This window comes from Papaver somniferum, chromosome 1 (assembly GCF_003573695.1).
Source record: "Papaver somniferum cultivar HN1 chromosome 1, ASM357369v1, whole genome shotgun sequence".
In the NCBI taxonomy this organism is placed as follows: Eukaryota; Viridiplantae; Streptophyta; class Magnoliopsida; order Ranunculales; family Papaveraceae; genus Papaver; species Papaver somniferum.
Genome location: NC_039358.1, coordinates 119521104 through 119540389, shown reverse-complemented (window position 1 = coordinate 119540389; position 19286 = coordinate 119521104). Strand labels below are relative to the sequence as shown.

General features: G+C 36.7%; 2 protein-coding genes across 2 annotated transcripts; one reads left to right on the top strand and one right to left on the bottom strand.

The window, feature by feature from the left end:
• Positions 1-1796: 1796 nt before the first annotated feature.
• LOC113298344 (cytochrome P450 71A1-like) lies at positions 1797-3750 on the top strand. The gene is made up of 2 exons (XM_026547066.1): positions 1797-2782; positions 2886-3750. Exons 1-2 carry the CDS (start codon positions 1862-1864, stop codon positions 3504-3506), a joined length of 1542 nt encoding a protein of 513 aa, XP_026402851.1. The 5' UTR covers positions 1797-1861; the 3' UTR covers positions 3507-3750.
• Positions 3751-3814: 64 nt separating this feature from the next.
• LOC113298337 (ABC transporter B family member 11-like) lies at positions 3815-9575 on the bottom strand. The gene is made up of 12 exons (XM_026547055.1): positions 8971-9575; positions 8604-8658; positions 8273-8448; positions 7939-8160; positions 7570-7808; positions 6948-7476; positions 6567-6840; positions 5531-6420; positions 5174-5440; positions 4773-5036; positions 4331-4624; positions 3815-4224 (listed from the first exon to the last, which is right to left on the bottom strand). Exons 1-12 carry the CDS (start codon positions 9253-9255, stop codon positions 3871-3873), a joined length of 3849 nt encoding a protein of 1282 aa, XP_026402840.1. The 5' UTR covers positions 9256-9575; the 3' UTR covers positions 3815-3870.
• Positions 9576-19286: the final 9711 nt, after the last annotated feature.

Below are 19286 nucleotides of genomic sequence, written 5' to 3'. Positions count from 1 at the left end.
AACCAGGTTTACAATTCTCTACAGTCCGCGACTGGATAAGATAACACATACAAGTATATGTACTTTGCAAAAAACACTTCTAAATCTCTCATAATTAAATTTTAAATATTCCCAATAGCCGTAAACAATATGCACCGTTGCTTGGAAAATTTCCAAATGATCAACTTGAACCAAAAATAATCTTTGAACAATAAGTTGTTCGAACTATCATTGCTAAGGATTTACGAACATCCGTTTAAATCTACTAAAATCATACGACATAGTCTCATAAGATAGAATGGTATATGCCATGAGTAAGCATGATATGTTAGTCTTAACATACCTCTTTGTTGATGAAGTTCTAGCAAATGTGTTTGTTTGTTCTTCAGTCTTCAATCTTCGACGGTTATTCAGTGATGTCCGAAACTCAACTACCATAATCTAATCCTAGTCCGAAACTTGACTTTAATAAACTAGAAATCAAACTTGAGATGACAAAACTTGTGAGTTCGACCCAGCGACGCTCTGATAATACATACTACTCCCCAGGCTTATGAGTCTAAAGTCTTGAGAAGTGGTCACGTGTTCTTTCGAAAGAATAAGACTAATGAATGAGGAATTTTGCTCTCTAATCTATCTTTTCGTTTTGCTGAAATTCCAGGATGACTGCCATAAAATCTGTTTGAGAGATGAATTTATGCTAAATGGGGATCTAAATTCCTATGTGTCATGGAAAACTAATATCTTCACCCTCTATCAGACATGCTCTTAACTCCTTGTGTTAATCGAACTCGCCCCAAATCCCCCTAAATACCCCCCGTGCCATAGGCCTACTAGATGTTATATAAAGTTGCTTCAAAAAAAAAGATGTTATACTCCCTCCGTCCCACTATTAAGTGACCTATTTGATTTTAGATTTTGTCCCACTAATAAGTGACCTATATCACTAAACAATGAGATATTTCTAAAATTATCCTTTTAGTTAATTATAAAAAATATAAGAAATATGCATAATTTGATAAGCATGTTTATATTCGTTACGTAGGTGTTTTAAAATGTTTTTCAATGGTATGAAGTTTGCGAACATCCGCGGAGTAGCTTGAGAGATAAATTATTTCTAAATTTCACTAGTTATTATCCATAAGGGTATAATTGTAAAAAATACTTAAAAATACTTTTTTAATTGCTTGCCTTAAAAATTGTGCAAAACTTAAGCTAAGTCACTTAATAGTGGGACGGAGGGAGTATAAAGTTAGTTGAGAATGGCTGAGGCCTGAGTGGTTTAGTCAACGTAACCATCGTCATCCAATTTAGATTTTGTCAATATTCGGAAAACCTTGTACAGAATAGGTTGCTCATCATGTCAATTAGATTGTGCCACAGCCCATATACAATGCATTTTAGTGACATATGCATGTGTCACTTTGTTATTATGTGTACCATGACTACTTTTTTTTTTTTTTAAAAAAAAGCTGTGCTTACATGTTATTTACCAATTTGGCCTTTAATGATGATTTTAACTTGGTCTGCTCAGGTGATTCAGTAGTTGTATCACGTTTGAGTATCCTTGATGATTCTAGAAATAGACACGACATTAAAGTACAGTGTAATTGTTTTCTTTATTTGTTAGTCATCGTTTGAAAAGCAGCCTCTTTACCGGCTTGTTGTACATTGTTTGGTTCGTGCTTTGAATAATCACGGGGAGAATGAAGGTTAGGTAACACAAAAAGTCTTCATCAAATGGTCACGCACGCATAGCATAACAGCCACCAGAAGCAGCCATCACTAACTAAATAAATTAATAATCACCACCCACATCTTTTCTTTTCGACTATAGATATGGTTTCTCTTCTCATCCATTTGGAAAATCTCATTCACAATCATGCTAGACCAAGATACAGTCATGTCACTGCAACCAATGATGCTCTCTATCGTAACCATTCTCATATCCTGTGCTATTTTCTATATGCTAAAGAAGCTAATAATTAAGAGGTCTGCTGATAGATCAAACATTAAGCTCAATCTACCACCTTCTCCACCCAAGATTCCAATCTTTGGAAACATTCATCAGTTATCTCCTATACTCCACCAATGTTTTCATCGTATGTCTACCAAGTACGGACCACTCATGCTTTTGAATTTGGGTGAAAAACGTATCCTCGTAGTTTCATCTGCAGAGATGGCAACTCAAATCGTAAAGACTCATGATCTTACCTTTGCCGATAGGCTCTGTACAAAAGCTGCAAAAGTTATGTTCTTTGGTGGAAATAATATAGCTCTAGCTCCATATGGTGAACAGTGGAGACAACTTAGAAAGTTTTGTGTTCTTGAATTGTTGAGTAATAAGAGGGTTCAGTCTTTTAAGTACGTTAGAGAAGAAGAAATATATAAAGTGGTCGAGAAGATAGCCCATTCGTCGAGAAAGGGAGAAATGATTAATCTGAGTGAGACGTTGTTCACTTTGTCTAACTCCATTATAATTAGGTGTTCACTTGGGGATAACTTTAACAAAGATTACATAGAGAGATTCTTAAAGTTGATAAAGAAGGCGACGGCGTTGATTGAGTCTTTCAGTTTTGGAGATTTCATTCCCTGGCTTATATGGATGGATACTGTCACTGGGTTGAATAGGAAGCTTAGGAAAACCTCCCAAGAACTAGATACTTTCTTTAACCAAATCATTGATGATCATCACCTTGACGACGCCAAAAACGACAAGACAAACTTCATAGATCTACTTGTTCTTCATGCTGAGAAAGATAACCTCAGCCTCACCAGAGATGCTATGAAAGGAATAATTATGGTAATATACTCTCTGCCTATATGTATGTCAGTTTTCCTTTCCCTAATTACAATTTTCTTTCAGCATCATATATAAGTGAATTTGTGGCGTCATGGATAAACAGGACATGTTTGTTGGTGGAAGTGATACATCTCCAACTGTCATTGAATGGGCAATGGCAGAACTTATAAAGAATCCGAAGCTGATGAAGAAAGCACAAGAAGAGGTAAGAAGAGTGGTTGGCAACAAAACCAAGGTGGAAGAGGATGACATTAATCAAATGGACTACTTGAAATGCATCGTTAAAGAGAGCCTACGCTTGCATCCTCCTCTACCGAATTTGATTTCAAGAAACTCCAGTGCCAATGTTAATATTGGAGGTTATGATATCCCACAAAATACAGGTGTTTTCATCAATGTTTGGACAATTCAAAGAGACCCCAAGTTTTGGGACAGACCAGACGAGTTTTATCCTGAAAGATTTGAAAACAATCTTGTGGATTTGAAAGGTCAAGATTTTCAATTTTTTCCATTTGGGTCTGGAAGAAGAGGGTGTCCAGGGATATCATTTGGACTTGCAGTGGTGGAATTTGCACTTGCCAACCTCTTGTACAACTTCGACTGGAAATTGCCTGGCGGTGCTAACGTTAAGGGACTGGATATGACCGAAGGTTTTGGAATCACTGTTAATAGGAAGATACCTCTGCAAGTTGTTCCTGTGTTGTTCCGATCAGCTTCATCTTAGTCTCCCTCTCTATATGCAATATCCATAGAATTACATGAAGTACCAAATAAATGTGCATTGAGATGCTGGAACTCTAGTACTGTAGAATTACCAGCCATGGAATAAACTGGAAAATGCTGCCTGCATTTTGCGCAACAAAATTAGGATTATGCACACACAGTGTTGGACCTTAAGTTGTAAGTTGCAATACATGCATATTATAAACTGCAGAATTTGAGTGTGTTCAGCATCTTTGGTTGGGAAAGCTGGTGTTACTGAGTTGCAAAGTTTGCTAGATTCTGAATGCGTGAAAAGATAACTACCTGTTAACTCATTAATATCACCATTCGATTATTAAGAAGACAAGAATATGAGCAGAATATGGTTAAGATGCACCATCCATGTTCAGTGCTACAAGAGATGCATATATTCCATCCTCCATACCCATTAAGGTACTATGATTTCCTTCCTCAGCAATTATCCCATTTTTTACCACAGCAATTACATCAGCATTCTTAATTGTTGTTAATCGATGGGCAACGACAATTGTCGTCCTGTTAACCATGACTCTGTCCAATGCATCTTGCACTACTCGTTCTGATTCTGAATCCAGTGCACTTGTTGCCTCATCCAGTAGTAATATCTTTGGCCCTTTAACTATGGCACGCGCAATTGCAACACGTTGCTTTTGCCCACCTGACAATTGGACTCCTCTCTCCCCTACTACTGTATCATACCCCTTCATTTGGTTTTAGAAAACTCAAATGATTAGATGAACAAATTACCAAGTTACAGTTAGAATTCCACTTATTACTGACATACTTAGCAAGATTTAGTGTTCTAACCTTTTGTAACCCACTTATGAAATTGTGCGCATTTGCTTGTTTTGCTGCCTCAAGAATCTCTGCCTCCGTCGCAGTTCCTTCCTTTCCATATGCAATGTTGGCTCGGATTGTGTCATTGAACAATACAGGTTCTTGGCTAACCAACCCCATCTGTTGTCTCAACCATCTCAATTGAAACTTTTGAATTTCAATACCATCTATTCTAACTTGGCCGGAGTCAGGATCATAAAACCGCTGCAATAGTGATATCACTGTTGATTTTCCGCTTCCACTTTCTCCAACCAGGGCTACCACCTAAGATTGGATACAAGAAGCAACTTGGTCAACAAAATATTAACCAAGTTAAACATGTGAATAGTGATGCCTTTGAATATGAGTTGCAATACATTTTGTAAACTCTGGTATGTTGAAAAGCAAATAGTAAAAATGAGTCAGGTACTACCTTGCCAGATTGAATTGTAAGACAAAGGTCACTGAATATCTGGACATCAGGCCTTAGAGGGTACTTAAAGCTGACATGTTCGAACTCAATTTCACCCTTCAAAACTTCAAGTGTAATTCCAGAGGCATCACTCGAATCTAGTTTTGATTTCCCGTCGAGAATTGGAAAGATGGATACAGTTGAAGACTTAGCTTTGCTGAAGTCTGGTGACATCGAACTTGACTGGGAAATTCCAATTGCTGTCATAGTGAGGACAAGGAAAACCTATAAAGCAAAAGTAATAAAACGTTAAAAATCAAAAAACCCCTTACCATAGCTTATAATCATAGCAAAATGCAGCAAATGATATACCACAGGGATGGAGGAAAAATATCAGTGTGAAGGCTATAAGAAATACATACACGGAAAACTTCAGGAAAGGTTATCTTGCCATCCTCGAGTAGTTTTGCTCCAGCATAAAAGCTCGTAGCATAGACACAAAACAACAAGAAAAAGGAGATACCAAAACCGAATCCGCTAATTAAACCTTGCCTCTTCCCTGTCTTCCTTAGGCCAATACATTTGTTTTGATACAATTTCATCACCTTCTCTTCAGCACAAAATGAAGCAACTGTTTTGATATTGCCTACGGCATCAGTAGCAACTTGACTTGCTTCTTCATACATCATCTGCAATCATGAAATCATGGAATGCTTAGACCAATACCACACTTCTAGGTAAGCCCCTAATTCTACACTTTTTAGTTGTCAATAGACTACCTTTGCATTTGCACCAAATCCTTTCATGAGCTTCACTTGAACCCATGCATTCAGTCCTATCAAGGGTAGCAAAACAAGAACAATGAGTGCCAATTGCCAGTTTGCTTCGAATGCAACACCTATACCAACAACTAATGTTACAATGTTTTGAATAAGCAGCCCAAATGCATCTCCAACAAGATTGCGTACTGTTGCTGCATCTACAGAAAGCCTTGTACCAATCATACCACTAGAGTGTTCGGGATCATCAAACCAACCAATATCCATGTAAACAACTTTCTTGAAGCACATTGAACGAATACGTTTTATTAGACTACAACCAGCCACAGCAAAGAAATATGTTCTTGCCGGGGATGCCACAAACGATACAATGCCAAGGCCGATGAACATCAACGCCCAAAATCTTGCATCCCTCCGAAGCTTACTTGGAGGTTCATAGAATGTAGAAATCATACCAGAAAACATTACGGCAAAAGCTGGAAATACAATTCCATTGATCACTGCAGCCACAACACCAAGCAGTAAAACATGGAGCTCTGGCTTGTTAAGATTGGCAAGACGACAAAGTGAAACCTTTTGATCCTTCTCTGTAATTGGCATTTGAGATTTTTCTCCATGAATGTCAAGACTTTGGCCTAACAGAGATCTCTCTTGGACACTAAGGCTTGAAGAAGGTCGGTTGGATGGGATTGAAAAAGAAGGGCGCATGTCCCCTGTTGATCCGCTACTACCGTATTCCTGGAGAGACATGAAGTTTCCTGATTGCCTGTCAGACTCCACTCTAATTTCTGGTTTTACTGTATCAGTTTCCGAGTCTTTGTTTACTTCTTGCAAGCTTACAAGCTGACCGTAAGCCCCATCAGGATCTTTAAGGAGCTCCAGATGTGAACCTGAATAATTTATTTATAAGAAGAGCATATGACGTTTCAGTAAGAGTTCAATTCTGTGCACTTACGCACATAAGAAAATAAATGAGCAACACCATTCAAACCTGAAGGGATATTACAGCTAGAAGTTTTCTTGGTTGGATAACTACCTTTTTCAACAATATTCCCCTGATGTATGACCACAATGGTATCGGCATTCTTAACTGTGCTCAAGCGATGTGCGACAATGATAGTAGTTCGGTCCACCATTACCCTGTCTAGAGCTTTTTGCACAATTCGCTCGGACTCCGTATCAAGTGCACTTGTAGCTTCATCTAGAAGTAGAATTTTCGGGTTTTTCAGAATCGCCCTTGCTATGGCAATTCTCTGCTTCTGTCCCCCTGACAGCTGAGTCCCGTTCTCACCTACCAACGTGTCTAGACCCTGAAAGCATGATACCAGGAATGAATAACTCACATGTAAGTCAATTTTGAGGTACAAATACTCGTGTTTTATTGCAGTTTTTGAGAGTGAGAGAGAGAACAAAGAACCTGAGGTAAACTCTCTATGAATTTAGCAGCATTGGCTAGCTCAGTTGCAACTCTAATTTCTTCAAGAGTTGCATTTTCCTTTCCGTAAGCAATGTTGTCTTTAATGCTACATGTAAAGAGCACAGGTTCCTGGCTGACAAGCCCAATTTTTCCCCTAACCCATAAGAGTTGAAATTCCTTCAAATTTATACCATCTATAAGAACTTCGCCTTCTTGAGGATCATAAAATCTTTCTATCAGACTAACTACAGTTGATTTCCCACTTCCACTTTGTCCAACCAAAGCAAAGGTCATACCACTTGGTATATATAAAGAGAACCCATTGAATATTTTCTCGTCTGGTCTAGTAGGATAACTAAAATGAACATCCCTAAACTCGATATCTCCACGAATGTCGTCTAAAATTCTCCTACTGGTGGTGTCATATGCGTCAATCTCTGGCTTCCTATTTATTGTCTTGAACACCTTAAAGGCTGCAGCTTGTCCAGCGGCAAATGCACCCAGGCATAAAGATGACTTCCCTAAAGACCTGAAATATTGACGAGTCCAAATGCTTCAGGTAATGCATTCTTGTCAAAAGTTTAGATATTGCTAATTAAGGAAGAGGCATGGAGTAACTTACATGGAGCCACTCAATAATGCAACTATAACATTAATGACATCACCGCCCATGTATCCTTTCTGAATTATCATTTTTGCACCAAACCATACGGCTAAGGCATAAGAACAATAAAGAACGGAAAAAGTTGAACCAAGACCTAACCCAGCAACTATCCCCTCTCGAACACCAGATTTGTAAACCTTTGTTAGGGACTTGTCATACTTAACGATAGCTTGATTCTCCCCAGTAAATGATGCAACCTGTGGATACAAATTGTGCTGGTGAGTCACATAGGACAATAATGTATACAATTCAAACTTATAGAATTCAGCAAGTTCAAATTATTTAAGTGACTCTGTGTATGGAAACTTGTGGATTAATGCTACAAACCGTTCTAATTGAGCTGATAGTTTCTTCTACAACAGTTCCTGCTTGCAAAGAGTCAGCTTGTGCACGAGATGCTTGCTTGCATATTAAAATGGACATAGACATGGCACAGATTGCAAGAGGAGGAATAGAAGATAACATGACAAGCGTAAGAAGCCACCCTTTAATGAATGCAATGATAAAACTAGCAAGAAATGCTGAAATCAGCTCAACAAATGTGCCAGCCTGCAGTTTCCAAAGAGTTTGATAATTAATCACCAACTTAGTTTGAATATTAGATGTCTAAATGATGCTTTTAAATTTTGGGTTCATCTATCCATATATAAACAACTTTTACCTTCTCGCCGATAGCATCTTGAATGAGAATAATGTCACCCGACATTCTCCCAATAACTTCTCCCCGGGTAGTTTCCTTGTCAAAGAAAGCAATTTCTTGCCTCAGTATCATTTTCAAGTACAAACCTCGTATTCGTACTGCCTGCCTCTCCCCTGTGATCATCCAGCATGCCACCTCTAGCAAAATATCAATTTTAATTTTAGTTTCTTAGTGTAATTGCTGGACTTCAAACTTTTACACTGATCCTATGCATGTTAGCTTATTATACTCAACTGTTGTTAACTATTATGTACAGATAGTGTAGAATCATACATGAAATATACAAACTTACGGAAGAACGAGGCCACGCCAGATCCAATTCCGAGATAAACAAATTGCATTGCTATCTGAAGACATCAACAAGTGATAACTGTAACTAGTTGGCAAACATGTAGTGCATATGGTATCTACCCATAGAACATGAATTATTGAACGACCGAAGTTTAGTGCTCAAACATATGAACTTAAGCACATCTATACATAGACTACAAAATGGTTGGGACTAAAAGAACATACGAATCCTCTAGACTGAAATCAGTTCAATATATCTAGAAACAAAAACTACTTCGACCGATTTTCGAATCAAATTAGACACAGTAAAAGATTTTTCAACTACTAAACATAAATTCCACATCTTTCAAACAGAATTAGAGATATACCTTTGAAACTTGTTTAAGTACATCGGAGCCATCAGTTGATGCAAAAGAGTTAATAAGTTGTCCACCAAGAACAGCCATAATGGGCATTTTCCAACCATTGACAAATGCTGAAACCGTACCGACAACCATTAAAATGACATCTTTAGAGTCGGCAAATGAGAATAGCTTGAAAAAAGGAACAAGATTGGTCACCACAATCTCTTCCTTTCCTTGTTTAGTACTAGTCTTATTCTCTGAATCTTGTTTGTCATCTTCAATGGTGTTCCTTGAGCTGTTATCATCCATCTTTGCTTCTACAAAAGTTACATGCTACAGCAATCTTTTTGATGTTGATCAACTTATAAACTATTCAAAGTTTCAGGTAATTAAGCAATTCTGCATTTCAGAAGTGAGTTAGCGAAATGAAAATTGGATTTTGTCATTTTGAGGATGAACCCAGTAAGTTTTCATGATTTGGTGGTAGATTTGAGGCTATTCATGCTAGGATTGATGGGTTCGAAATGGGCAAGGATAGTACGTTAACGTCTATGCTGAAAGGGACCTCCGAAAGGAAATTTTTTTTTTTCCTAGCTTAAATCTTGGAGGGCTGAGGTTCACAAGCCTTTTGATGAGATGTTTCTGTGCATTTCTTTAAGTCTCCGTCATGTTTCATTGAGACCAAATTTATTGAATGTGAACGGTTGGAACTTGGATGGGTAAGTGTTGAGATTATTAGTTCCACCTTGTTTGGGTTATCTAAGATCCGGATGTTTATTATTTTATGGTTACTCCGTTCATTGTCAATTGTTTTGAGTTGGATACCCGTATTCGAACATGTTACTACCTCCGTTTCCGGAAAAGTGTTATTTTCACTTTTTCATGACTAGAAATGGAGGGAGTATTACATTAGAGCAGACTATTTGCGATATATTTTTATAATATCCTGCGGTTTATAACTCTATGTCTATGGGCCACTCCACTCATTGCACGTCGCCCGATTAATTGCACGTGTTAGACCCAAAGAGACTACATGTGAGGGCGCGTATTGAGATTATTAGTCCCACATTGTCTGAGATCATGCAGTTTATAACTCTAAGGGCCACTCCACTCATTACCAATTGGTTTTGAGTTGGATGCCCGTATTCTAACAATAAGACATCATTTTATTTTATTTTTAATATTTGGACCTTGCATTTATTTTTTTTTATTTTTATAATCAACGGCCTTCAGAAAGGCTAATGATCCCCCTCAACAGTTGGTATAAGCCAACCCATTGAGCAAGCTCATGAGCAACAAAATTACAAGTACGTGGTTGAAAAGAAAACACACAAGCTACTAGATTAGAAGAAAAAAACTTAATATCTGTTACAGGGCCTACGACCCATGGATGTGCGGTCCAACTAGATTCCTAGGGTTGTATATAAGGGAAACTATGTAATGATTCTACACTACTCTCCTAATAATATTGTTCTTCTCCTTCCTCTTATCTTTACCTGTTTCATCCATAATTCTCCTGAAACGCGTTATCAGGCACAAGCTCTACCCTGCGACAATGGATTTTGATTTTTTTTTCTTTTGGATTGCTATCAAATACACTGCGTTGGAATCAATGGAATTGTCATCGTCAAATCAGATAAGTTGGAACTATTTCTTTTCTTTTCTTTTCCCTATAATCAAATCACTAGGAATTGATTTGATTTTTTTTTAATCTGTTTTATACCATATTGATTGATTAGAAAAAAAAATCTATACTCTATGTTATGATCTATTATTTTATTTTCATGATCTATTTTGTTCAAATCAGCTACTGTGAAAATTGTTTTGAATTTGTTATATAACTTATCCGCTTTTTAGCTTCTGAGAAGTCCAGAAGCACTTCTTGCTTATGCTTCTGTATCCAAACAGGCTATTAATTTCAAATAAATAGCATATTTGGCCTACACAATCCAGGTAGAACTTAGTTCTTTGGCAAATATACGGGTATTTGGTGTGGTAGTGCTAACCAACCAAGTGTAAAGCCTATTGGACATACATAATTAATTTTTCATAAAGCATAATGAGAAGAAAGTAGTCTTGAATTACAAAGACTCTCCTTGTGGCGCGAGGTTTCTCACAAAGCCCTGAAATTGTTCTCTTGTAATGCACGTTATAGAGTTCCGCTACTTAGTTAGCTTCGTAATTTCAAAAGGACTTGAAATGCAGCATACGTATGTGGTTGTTACGTATCTCTGAAAGAATCAAGAGATAGAAGATATTTACAAAAGTACTTGATATACTTTTGTTGCCCAAATCAAATGACTCTAAACCATAGAGCGTGTTTACAGTTAGATAGAACGCTCACTTATAGATTCAAGCAATCAGGCGGATGTGGTATTGATACGTATTGATCTCTGTACCTTGGTGACTATTATTATAGAGGCGGAATTCAGAATAATAATAGACGAAAAGACTTAGAAAACAGAAGACACAAGAAAGTAATTCGAAGAAATATATCTTCTCAAGATTATGAACAAGAAAACTATTACAATTATCTCTTTGTTACGCTCACAATCTCTCTAAACAGTGGATCAACCTTAAACTATTTTACTAAGCTTGCTTTTACAATAATTAATTGTCTCACAAACTTATCTCTAGGTGATTTTTCTAACAAACCTCCCTCTCTGATCTAGGTGTGTGTATTTCAAACTACACGCTAGATGTCTTAGCTATGAGCTAAACATCTCTATTTATAACTTTAACGGTTTCCCAAATGTTATAGGAATCTATTTCCTTATCTAGGAATAATTCTCTGTCTAGGTATATTTCCTTATCTAGGAATATTACATTATCTTGGTATATATTTCCATATCTAGAATATTACCTTGTCTGGGAAATATTCCTTTTCTAGGAATATTACCTTGTCTAAGAATATTTCCTTATCTAAGAATACTGCCTAAAAATAAGTATTCCTTCCCAAAGTAGAAATCTATCCTCAATCCGTCTTGAGGATCACTAGTTCCCGAAGAGAGGAAGATACACATGTATCATGCGCCCCCACTCAAGAACTTGAACTCCCGTGAAAGTTAGATTTGGAGGTTAGGGAACTCGAGAGTTCCTTTCACCCTGCTGAACCATCTTTCTTTTCTGGAAACTGGACCTTGACATCTAATTTTAAAAGCTTCCATATCTCTTCATCTTGTCTTAGTTAATATTCGCTCCACAATGCAATCTTTTTCGAGTGGTTCTACTTCTTGTTCTTCGTTCTTATCTTCAAAAACACCAGATGAAAACGTAGTCTTTTTCTTCGTCTTCGTCTTGGGTGTATAAGACTCCATGTATGTTTGTAGCGCATCCACCTTTTCTTCCATAGTTTGTGGTTTGCTTTGCTTAGGATCATCATCTGACTTCGTCATCCTTGATCCCCTTTTTCCTTTAACGTCTTTTTGCTTTTCGAGTAGCTCACCAAGTTGTTTGTAGAGAGATCCAGTGAAGACCATAAACCACAGGAATCTTCCCTAAAAGAAACGAACCTTGCTCTGATACCAACTTGATACACATTGATCTCTGTACCTTGGTGACTATTATTATAGAGGCGGAATTCAGAATAATAATAGACGAAAAGACTTAGAAAACAGAAGACACAAGAAAGTAATTCGAAGAAATATATCTTCTCTAGATTATGAACAAGAAAACTATTATAATTCTCTCTTTGTTACGCTCACAATCTCTCTAAACAGTGGATCAACTTTAAATTGTTTTACTAAGCTTGCTTTTACAATAATTAATTGTCTCACAAACTTATCTCTAGGTGATTTGTCTAACAAACCTCCCTCTCTGATCTAGGTGTGTCTGTATTTCAAACTACACACTAGATGTCTTAGATGTGAGCTAAACATATCTATTTATAACTTTAACGGTTTCCCAAACCTTATAGGAATCTATTTCCTTATCTAGGAATAATTCCATGTCTAGGTATATTTCCTTATCTAGGAATATTACCTTATCTAGGTATATATTTCCATATCTAGAATATTACCTTGTCTATGTATATTTCCTTATCTAGGAATATTATCTTGTCTAAGAATATTTCCTTATCTAAGAATACTGCCTAAAAATCAGTATTCCTTCCCAAAGTAGAAATCTATCCTCAATCCGTCTTGAGGATCACTAGTTCCCGGAGAGAGGAAGATACACATGTATCAGGTATACCCGTCTAATTGGCTATTTGATTTGGAGGAGATAGACAAGCAAGTTATTTTTCCTTGCGTATTCATAAGAAAGTTCTTGATTTGGAATTGTATCTATTTATGTTGATGGTACGGACATGATGTGTACTCTTGATGTAATAAGAGACCTTAAAAGCTATTTAAAATCCGAATTTGGGTGGAAAAATCCAGGGAAAGCTCGATCGAATACTGAGCTTGTGGTATATTATTCCACCAGTTTGCATATGTCTAAAGTTGTCAGGCAATTTAACAAAGACATGCATCCTGATAGCACTCTCATGATTAGTCGAGGTTCAAATGTAAGTAAGTAACCATTTCGTCCAAAGGAATATGACGAAGATGTGTTGGGAGATGAAATTCTCATATCTAAGTACAATAGACGCAATTTTGTACTTAGTATAATAATGTACTTGATTAAATTTTACATCCTCAGGGAAATTGTTAGCTGGATATAGCTCCGCACCAACGTAACGTCATTGGAATGGTATAGTGAATGTAATCATGTACTTAAAAGTAACCATTGACATAAATTTTTTTTATCCCTACAAATACATTAAAAGGAATGCTAATGAAAGTGCAATCCAAAAGTTGTTGATTATGAAGGGACAATAATATTTTCTCCAACGAAAGTAATCAGAGGGAGATATGGTAGATTATTTTCTAAGTCATTACCAATATTCAGTTTCGAAAAATACATGACTAAAGGAACTGTCTGGAACAACTCTGAAAGTAATCAGGGTGAAATGCCGACATCAGGGGGAGGATCCAAGGATATGATGTCGACATATTTTACTTCGAAATTGAAGTTGTGTTGTACTCTTTTTCCCTTCGATCGAGAATAGTTTTTCCCAAAGGGTTTTGTTACTCGACAAGGTTTTTAGCGAGACAACACTAAAAACATCAAGTATGTTGAACGTTGAAGACATAAATATCGTGTTGATATTACTGAAAATATTTGAATCAAAGAAATGAAATGCGATAGTCTGTTAAGCAAAGTAACTTCCAGAATCAACAACAGGGTTTTATAAACGTTCAAGTCACCAAAGTAAAGTGTGATAAACTCCTTTTGACTGCATTAGACTAACGAAAACTGTCTGACATCAGGGGGAGCACCTAATGGTATGTTGAACTATTTTCCTTCACCGGGGTTACTTTTTCCCACAGGGTTTTGTTACTAGGTAAGGTTTTCAATGAGACAACAAAAAACACCGGGAATGTAATTTTCCAGCTAAGGCTATTGTCTTTCCCACGAGGATCTTCTGCCTTAGGAGTTGTGAAGCAACTAGTCAACTTCAACAAAGCAAAGTAATCATCTGCAACAGATCACCTTTACTTGCATCTTCCACGTTGTAATCTTTTCCCTTCGTCAAGGTTTTGTCCCACTGGGTTTTTCTTTGTCAAGGTTTTGATGAGGCAACGTATACGCATCCAACTATGTTCTAAGTTTACTTAATATTGTACTTTTTTTATTTAGTTCAGGTTTTGTCCCTCTGGGTTTTTCCTGACGAAGTTTTAAGGAGGCAATTAACTTAGACTCGTCGATCTTTGAGGATCGTATTTCATGTGATGAACTACATTTAAAATACGAGACAACATGTGAAGTATTACATGTGAAGAGTTGTACCAAGGTTTTGTCCCACTGGGTTTTTTCCTTATCAAAGTTTTAATGAGGCAATGGACTCCGACACAAGTCATCAAGGAGAACGACATTTGAAGAATTATATGTAAAGCATTATGTATAAAGTTTTGTTATTGAACCGCACATCGGGGAGTGTTACAGGGCCTACGGCCCATGGATGTGCGGTCCAACTAGATTCCTAGGGTTGTATATAAGGGAAACTATGTAATGATTCTACAGTACTCTCCTAATAATATTGTTCTTCTCCTTCCTCTTATATTTCCCTATTTCATCCATAATTCTCGTAAAACAATATCCTTAAATATAACATCCGTTCTTGAATCTCCATCGAATATGCCAGTTGAAAATTGATCAATGAGGTTCTTAGCGTCACTTTCAATGATAATGTGAGTGATTTTTTGCTCCATTTCTTTCTTCAAGACTGCCAAATAGATCTGGCTTCAGCTTCTTCAGCAGATATTACTTTAATAACCAAGGACGCACAAAAAGAAGCTTTACTTGAGAAGTCCCTCATCACATAGCCTGCACCATTAGCTCCAGAAATGTCATCATAAGCTCCATCAATATTGCGTTTTATCCAGCTAAAAGAGGGGAGGCATCCACTTATCACATAAACCAACAGAATTTGAAGGAGAAATAGTTAAGCAAGGTTCCCTAGTTAGGAGCATGGATCTATCCCTTCTTAAAACTGCCATATGGGGTTCTTTAAGATTTTTGAAAAACTAAATTCTTTTTGCTACTCCAGATGGACAAAAGAACAGTAACAAAGAAATATTATTCCTCGTCAGGAAGTTTGGACACATGATCAGTAAGCCAACACATCAACCAATCAATGAAAGTCTTATTTTTAAAAACTTGAGTATTAACACAAAGAGAGGAAAGGAACCAGACACGAATAGCAAAGGGGACTCATGAGGATCAGTACATCTAGCACATTCAACACTATGCATAGGCATTCTAGTGTGTAAAATAGTTCTAATGTAACACATTTCTGGCAGCTTTCCAGAGAAAGTCTTGGATTCTGTAAGGAACCCTAATTTTCCAAGGTTGATACAAGGGCAGGGTCTAAGTCCTCTAAGTCCAATGTAGGCAGATTTAGAAGAAAATCTACCATTCTTTGAAATTTCCCAAGCCCTCCTGTCAGGACTGCATAACTGGCTTAAAGGAATTGTGATAATCTTCTAACATAAGCATCATCAAAGTGGGTATTTAGTCTAGTGACATCCCAAGTTCTAGTAGTATCATTAATAAAATAAGAGACTTTAACATTAGGATCAGGTGGAACTAGGGGATCAGGTGTAGCAGACCCCAAATCTGGGATCCATTTGTCACATTAGGGATCAATAAATTGACCTTCCCTTACATTCCAAGAAATAAAAGGCTTGATCATTTCCTTTATAGAATGCAGGCGCTTCCAAGTCCAATAACACTTGTTAGAACACTTAGCATTTAAGAATTATGTTCTAGGGAAGTATTTGGCTTTTAGAACAGTAGTTAACATACATTTTGGGTTTTCAATAATCCTCCAAGCATTTCTAGATAGCATAGCCAGATTGTTCAACTCAGTCCCTAAAACCCAAACCATCTTCTGACTTAGGGTAATACAAGATATCCCAACCCAAGAGGTGGAGTTTCCTGTTTCTGGGATCAAGAGTTTCTCCCCACCAAAACTTACTGAGATGAGAATCTATTTTTTTACAAAGATATTTGGGAATAAGGAAAGCTCCCATTTGGAAAAATGGGATAGCTTGAACAATATGTTTAATTAAAGTAGTTTTAGAAGCTTGAGACATGAGCTTATGGAGCCAGACTGAAATTCTGGCATCAATACCCATATGGGTTTGAATAATAGAAGCTTGGAACATAGTAAGAGTGCCAAGATATTTTTCTCCTAAATCCATGTTCTGAATCTCAAGAATATTGGCAAGTTGAATTTTCCCATGCTCAGGAATTTTCCTACTAAAAAGAATACCAGACTTATCAATATTGATTTCTTGGCCAGAGGCCAAGCAGTACTTTTGAAGGTACTCTTTAATAGTTTGTAAGTCTTGACAGTGGCTTTTGAGAAAGGAAGAGAATCATCAACAAATAAAAGATGTGTTATAGCAAGATCATCTTTACACACTTTTATACCTTCATCCATACCTTTCTTAGAAAGAGTGTCTATATAGGAAGAAAGAGCCTCTGAGCAAATAATATAAAGATATGGAGATAGAGGATCTCATTGTCTCAATCCCCTCTCAGGTTTGAAAAGGCCAGTTGGGCTACCATTGAGGAGGATAGATTAAGACACAGAAGAGACATATTGATTTATTAGTTTAATCCAGTGGTCAGAGAGCCTCATTTTAGTTAAGACATTTTCAAGAAAAGACCAATCTATCTTGTCATAGGCTTTAGACATATCAAGTTTAATGGCAGCAATGCCTTCAGTTTTGTCATTGTGATTGACTGCAAATATAGCCTCATTAGCTAGAAGAATATTATCAGAAATACTCCTCTTAGGAACAAAGGCACTTTTATTTTGGGAAATTATATTATTCATGAAAGGCTTCAATCTATTATCTAGAGTTTTGAAAAGAATTTTATAGGTAAAATTACAGAGCTTATAGGTCTATATTGAGATGCCAGCTCAGCAAGAGGGACCTTATGGATGAGAGCAATATTAGTATGGTTAAACACTTTAGTTATATGCCCAGTTCTAAAGCAAGTATGTGTCATATCAATGACAACCTCTCCTACAATATCCCAATGTTTCTAGTAAAAAAGACCAGTGAAGCCATCAGGTCCAGGAGCCTTTTTTACCCCCATTTGAAAAACAACATTCTTGATCTCTTCTGGGGGGAGAAGAGAGTTCAGATGAGTATTATCAGCAGCTGTAAATTTAATAGGGAGGTCTTGGAGGATTTCATCATAGAATTGTTGTGGATGGGAGGAGTAAAGATTTTTGAAGTAATTTATAAAGGAGGTTCCAATACTATTTCTATCAGTTAGGATAGTATCAGAGGAACCCTTGATCTAACTAATGACATTTATTTTTCTTCTACACATAGTGACTCTATGAAAATAGGGTGAATTTCTATCACCTTCCATAAGCAAAGCCTCTCTAGATTTGTCCTTCCAATATAGTTCCTCTAGATTATAGAGGTATTCCAATCTGGCTCTAAGTCTGGCAATGGAGCTAGAGTCAGTTGGGTTAGAAGTCTGGACTCCAACTAATTCCTCTCTAGTGGTAGATATATTGGTTTGAATATTACCAAAGGAGGATTTATTCCAATCACGGAGGCCTTTCTTAGTATGTAGAAGTTTTGTTTTTAGTTTATAAGTAGGGGAACCCACAACATTAACAAACCAGGAATTATCTATAATATCTCTACAAGTAGGATCTTTAATCCACATAGACATAAAATGAAAAGGTCTAGGCATACAAATGTCCTCAATTAAAACCTATATGCACAGGGCAGTGATCAGAAGTGTCTCTAGGAAGATTATTCACACAAAGTTTAGGAAATAAAACTTAAGCAGATTGATTAATAAGACATTTATCTAATCTTTCAAGGATAAGGTCTGGACCTTGTTGCATATTAGACCAAGTAAATCTAGGGTTAGAAAACCAGGATCATGCAAGTAAAACACATAACAAAAATCCTAAAATTTGAAAAATATGAGTCATCAACTTCTAGTCCACCATTCTTATCCTCTGTACCTAAAAGAGCATTAAAATCACCTACAAAGAAAACTGGTTCATCTAGAGGTGTTTGGGGTAATTGGCATTGATTTTCCTAGAAAGATTGTCTAAGATTACTATTAGGTTCACCGTATATGAAATGAATGTGACAAAGTTTGGAGTGGATGGTATCAGTAGATATGACATTGACGCCCCTCAAGCTTGAGGATAAAATGTTCAGTTGAATCTCCTTTTTCCAGGCCAGAACAAGACCACCACTTCTTCCAATAGTTGGGACATTGAACCTTAAAATGGGAAGTATGGGACTGTTGAATAAGGTTTGAAATGAATTCAGGTGAGAAATGGTGTAAAGTTTTTGTTGTTATTCTACTCTTGTTTTTGAGTTGGGGGTATCTGTCATTCGAATTGTCCCCTTCCATCACACTTGTTTGGTTTGATGAAAGAGATTGAAGCTTCAACCGCACGTGGGATTGAAGACAATAGTCCAAAGAAACAACTTGTCTAATAATCCAAGATACTCCCTCTATTTCACTTTAGATGATGTTTTTGTAGTTTTCACGCAGATTAAGAAATGGAGAGAGATATGAATATTTTCCATCTATACCCTTGAGAAAAGTCTTCAAACATTAATTGCTATTAATGCATTTTTTTTTTAAAAAAACTTATAGTTCCAAGACAAAATGTAATGGTGTTATTGGTAGTTCTGTGAAAAAATATGAAAACTTTCAAGTATTGTGGAACAAAAAAAATAACCCTAAAACATTATCTAAAAAGGAACGGAGGGAGTAATATTTTCCTAGATATGTAT